This window comes from Sinohyriopsis cumingii, chromosome 12, assembly GCF_028554795.1.
Source record: "Sinohyriopsis cumingii isolate HCF-2022 chromosome 12, ASM2855479v2, whole genome shotgun sequence".
Lineage (NCBI taxonomy): Eukaryota > Metazoa > Mollusca > Bivalvia > Unionida > Unionidae > Sinohyriopsis > Sinohyriopsis cumingii.
Genome location: NC_142972.1, coordinates 18,132,667 through 18,138,666, shown reverse-complemented (window position 1 = coordinate 18,138,666; position 6,000 = coordinate 18,132,667). Strand labels below are relative to the sequence as shown.

The 6,000-nt window shown below is 35.6% G+C and overlaps 1 protein-coding gene across 4 annotated transcripts in view; it reads right to left on the bottom strand.

Annotated features, from left to right (window-relative positions):
• The window catches only part of LOC149786043 (guanylate-binding protein 6-like), a 131,151-nt gene that overhangs the window by 40,140 nt on the left and 85,011 nt on the right, over positions 1 to 6,000 (bottom strand). For all 4 annotated transcript variants that reach the window (XM_089976325.1, XM_089976324.1, XM_089976327.1 and 1 more), the window contains exons 4-5: positions 4,003 to 4,130; positions 3,348 to 3,457 (exon numbers count right to left, since the gene is read on the bottom strand). In XM_089976325.1, coding sequence (XP_089832451.1) covers positions 3,348 to 3,457; positions 4,003 to 4,130 — 238 coding nt within the window. The remainder of the gene's footprint in view (positions 1 to 3,347; positions 3,458 to 4,002; positions 4,131 to 6,000) is intronic.

Here is a 6,000-nt window from a genome sequence, read left to right as displayed (position 1 = left end):
ATATTTAATATTGCAACAGTCTTTGAGCAGATGCTACTGTTGTTGAAATTATTGTATAGCTAAAATGAATGAAGTATCAGTTTAGTAGAATTTTTCATCTCTTTATGACTTGAATAGGCAGATCTATGACGTAAACCAAATACGTGAAGAGTACTGAGTTCATTTATAACGTACAGAGGACTAGTACAGTAATTTTTTTCTCTATTATTTTGGCCTTAGAAGCCACGAGCAGTTCTTTGGATAGATTTGCATTGCACGATGTTGAAGACAAATATAAAACATGAAAATCGCTGCATGTTTCACAGAAAATAGGAATGGTGCTTATATCTCATATAATGAAAAGTTCCATTTACACTTGCTTCAATCATTGAGCATGCAGGTCTATGTCAGAACTGTTTGATGGGCGTGTGGATAAGCTTCAATTTGATTACATAGTTCAGTGTCTCAGGATGTTATTCTACTCATTAAATATCCAAATAAAGCCGAGGAAAATTTAACCCATATCTGGTATGAACAATATAGACTCGGTGCAATATACCATGCTTTCACGTCACACCCTGACAGTTTGTGCTTTCTTCATTCCAGGCCATAATCGAAAGAAATATAGCATTAGGTAAATAATAATATCGTATTTCATCATCTCGGAAAGATTATACAGGTAATATAGCTAAATGACTTCTTCAATCATATCAATTAATTTTCTTTAAAATTTGAGCCTAAAGAAATTACTATTTCACTTGAGTTTTCTCAGATTGCGTCAAATTGTGTGGTCTGTCTTTTTCGAGTTTACTTGTCTGGAGTCCGTATTCTTGCTCCCCTGTGTAGTTTTTATTGTGTTAATCAATAAACATTCAACGATGCACATACACTACACCACAAACCTCGATAATTATTCAAATGTTTACTGCAATCATGCCAATAGTTTCAAAGATTCTGTTTTCAAATGCGTCAGTTGCAGCTTGCTGGCTGAATAAAATAAAAGTTTGATCTTTTTTATTGCAATTTAAACATTATGTACGTATGTCATTGCTGGAGTACTAAAAAGTAAGCAGTATGTCTTTCTGCATAAAATTTTGCATAATGGAGACTTGCTTTGAGATTAGAATCTTAATCGGTAGCCTCGAAGAATTGTTAAACTTTTGAAAGAAATAAGAAAGCTAGGGAGTAAACACACACACACACACACACACACACACACACACACAGGGAAAAGTCAGTAAAAGAGGATTTTGGATGATTCGGACACTGCATCTTTGTTTCATATACGTCATGACCTCAATCGTGAAATTCGAGTCTTGCATTAAAGTTAAATTCAAGAGTGACGTGACGTCTTACAAAACAAAAATATAACATGTGACGTATCTAAATGCACCTCAGAATCAGTCCGCTGCGCTATGTTGTGGACGTATTCAATAAACTCAATATGTTTGTCATATGAGAAGCAGACTCATCTATTTTGGCTTATTCCAAATGAATTCACGAAACGTGTCGATTAATTTCAACTATTAATTGCAAAAAGGCTCTAAAATATCCAATTCGTATCATGCATTTAAAATGATTTATCACGTGTGATCCTCACTTAGTCTCACCTATGATTTAAAAATGCAAACAACTGTATGGAATCTTTCCAAAGTTGGATGGGACAATGCACATATGGTTGAAGCTTTAACTGAAGTGTAGTGTGTCAGAAAAGTTGACTGGAAACAGTGGAGTTAACAGAAAGCCGTTTGGGATCCTCTACCATTTTTATTAGCCAGAGAGAACACATGTATGTATGTATGTATGTGTGTGTGTGTGTGTGTGTGTGCGTGCGTGCGTGCGCGCGTGTGCGTGCGTGCGTGCATGCGTGTGTGTGTGTGTGTGCGTGTATGTATGTATGTATGTATGTAAGATATATGTATGTAGCTTTCAAGGCTGCGGTCGGAAGAGTGGTCTAGAGCATTCGACTTTACTGATATGTGCCATTTCACATGTGCCTTCCTGGGTTCGAGTCTCGTGCTCGTCCAGTGTGGGTATGTGACAAAGCTAGCTTCCCCTGGGTTAGTTTTCTTACTGTTATTTCTCAGGTATTTGAAACGGAATAAGAAATACCCGGAAAATGTGCGCTTTACGAATTGATTTAGGTTTTATCAACCATAAAAGAAAACAACTTTCTTTAATCTTAACCTTCATTGTGAGCAATTGTATCATTGCTTTAATCCTATCAAATGGACAAAAACTCACTAAGACTATCTGCATCACTGGTTAAAAAAATCCAAAATCTCTCAAGAGCTACCTCAGAGACGGACACAACCAAAAATATGTTATGTAAGAACTGTGTTCTTCAAACTTTGTCAAGCACCCCTATTCCTCCACAGACGAATCAAATACTGCAATTGCAAAGGAAGAATCGTGCACTTACCAATCGGATTGGTTCATTCATCAGTCCACACGCTATTCCACAAGACGATTTCCGTGTAGCATATTATTGCATAAGTAATAGCAACACATGCCATATTTCCATAACAGAAAAATATAAATTTCCAACGAAATCATGAATCAGACATCTCCTCATTCATTATACACTTCATTAGAGCTGCGTACTTTATCGTAACATTGACTACTATAAATCTTTTCCAAATTAGAACTGATGAAAGTTAAAATGTATTTATATATTATATGTAATTTGTTGTTAATTTCATGCGACATCCATCAATTAAATGCGATAATACGGTAATAATATCAATCGATTTTGTTTCTTTTTTTCTCGTACGTATAACTTTGGTACTGGTCGACCGACTGGGCACCCCATTGCCCTCATTACCTTTTCGTGTTAATGCGCGTTTACATATAATAGTATATGGTTCGAGACTCTCTTGATGCAATACTTGCAACACGTAACGATTATAAATTGATTTTTTATCTTTTCTAAGAGAGACATATATGGGAAGATATTATAATTATTCCGATTTCCATAAAACAGTATAAGACCTGATGACCTGTGTAAAAAAGAGAGAGGCAATAAAAGATCCTGATTAATGCTGTATGTATTGAATCTTTTAACTATATGGCAAAATGGCATGGTTATTTTAATTTGAACGGAAAGTGATGGGTGAGAAAAATAATCTATGTTGGTGTCTGTACCAAGACATGTAAATCACAGTCGCGGGGTTACGTTATTTATCTCCCCACGAGGCTGTGCCGAGTGGGGTCAAATAATGTACCCCTTGACTGAGATTTCCTTGTCTCAATGCAAACCCAACATAAATTATATTAATCTTATGATTGTATATTTAATGATTATATATTTAAGAACAGCAAATGGTCTGATATTATTTGACTTGAATAGCTACAACATGGATACTTACGCAAGTTTATCAACGTTTTCGGCAGTGAAGGTCCCGCTAATGTTATATATCAGAGCGTTGCTTAACAGGATTGCCAAGGCAAAAATATGGTTGTCATTGTTCCGGTCTCCCTAAAAAAACGGAAAATTCTTTTTTTTTCTTTTCTTCTTTCCTTAAGTATTTATTCATCTATATAGTTTCTTTTTTACCCTTTTGATCATTGAATATATCCATCCACCAACCCAAGAGTCAAACATTAGTCATTCTTACCAACCCAACAACCTATTTCTCTGTCTTTAAATCATATTACGTTATATACCTATCAATTATTAGGCTATCTGCCTTTCCGGTATGTATGTATGTATGTATGTACAGACAATCAAAAATGTGCGACATATGTGTTTGTACATATGGCTGGATGGATGATTGGATGGATGTCAGCCTGAATCTGTGCATGAATGAATAAATTAATCACCAATTAATCGAGCTAGAGACGGATAAATTATTTTAAGTAATGCAGCATGCATGAATATCTTGAAACCAATACAAAGTTAATTAGTTTGAAGAAAATCTCTTTCTTAACTCCCGAAATGTGCAATTCTGATACTTGGGGAGAAAAAAACGAAGACCTTAACGTTCAATAAAATTCATTTCTATAATGGTTTGCTTAAGTTACCTTTTCGACGTCCCCCAACCCTTCGGTATCCATAAGCAGAAGAATCTGGTTTTGCTTTGTTGGATGTGGTCGGCACCACACCCATACTCCCTTTGTCTCAGCTTTGATGGTTGATCCGAGTTTGAATCCTTTTGTGCAAAGAGATACTTTAATTACAGCCATGCAAAAAATAGTCTAGTTTAACAGCAGAGAGAACGATTAACAAAGCGATGCAATTGTACCACAACGACAAAACCACAATCATAATGTTATTTACATTTTTTATTGTTTGAAATTTTTATCTTCTTTACTAAAAGATATTATGCACACGTAATATGTCGTTGCAACAAGCAATGTTCAAACCATGCTAAATAAGCAGTGATTTCACTGGTCACTTGGCAACATGTACGTACCTTGAAGAAAAGAACATAGAATACATTCATGTTAATTTGATTGTTACAGTATCTAACTAGATTTTATTTAACACTAAACAAAAGCAGTGATAAAGACAGTAATAATTAGGTACGCTAGGGAAATAAACGAACTAACAAGCACTACCTTTACAATTACACGACACTTATTAATATCATTTTGTACCTGGTTGCACTCCAACACTTAATCGGTTCCATTAATTATCTATAGGCTTTGTCAGGCTGTTGTTAGGATATCCTATGTTACCAACGTACTGCGTTATTTCGCTTGGACCATCCATAGAGGAAGAAATGCCTCCGAAAACTCAGTATTTCAACTCAGTAGTCTTTAATTGTGCCATAATGAATTTATTAAACTTTTTAGTAATGGCTGTAACTGTATTATGTCGTAGCCTATAAACCCAGTTTCATGTCTTAGAATGTAATATCGATTTTAGTTCTTCAAGTTACCCCCCCCTTAAGATTTTTCTAATTCCGAAAGGGACTATAGACTTTTGCTATCTATATTTTTTAAATAGAAATATGTGAATTTACGTGGAGACGAATTTGATATCATATGCTAGAAATGCAAGATCTTCTAAATCTGTATTTGTTACTTCTAATGCGCAAAAAGGAAAGGCAGAAAGATAATTTATTTTCATATATAAAAGAACATGATTGGGGCGAATGTTAGATACAGATATATCTTAATAGTGATTGAAAGATGAGGTATAACAGTTTATGTTTTAATCTATGTGTGTAATTTGGATTTTTAACGCAGCTTTAACAATGTTTCAGTTTTATCGCTACGATGTCTGCAGTGTGGCAGTTTATAGTGATGTCTAGCACTGGGGCACCATGCTGCAGACATGTAGCACAATATCCCACCGCGTAACATTATTCTGTCACCAGGCCGACCAGTCCTAACATTAACCTCTTAATACTGAGCGTCTAGCGAGGCAGCTGTGAGGAGCATTTTTTTATATAAGTCTTTGGTAAGACTCAGACGGGATTCAAACCCGCTACCTTCATCATCCGAGTTGGACGCTCTAACCAGAAGGTTGTTGTAGGGTTTAACGCCATTTTTCAGGACACGATAGACTATGCACGGCAGCCAGTATTAATGGTGGAGGAAGAACCCGGGAAAACCCCGAGAAGAACTACCGACCCACGAGAAGCTACTGGCAAGCTTTCTCACATACCCACATTGGCCGAGTTGAGATGGCAGTGATCCGTAACGGAGAGAGCCTTAGAGCCTTAGACCACTCGGCCACTCGGGGCCCCAACCAGAAGGACACCAGAGCGGTGTACACACACACACACACACACACACACACACACACACACACACACACATATACATATATATATATATATATATATATATATATATATATATATATATATATATATATATATATATATATATATATATATATATATATATATATATATATATATATATATATATATATATATTACCCGCGGACCATGGTTCGAATATTCGTAGACTACGAATTAAAATTCTCTGATCTGAAAGTATTATTTGTATTAAATACTAATTCTGCCTACATTTATCAAGCATGCTGCTGTGGAATCCATGGATAGA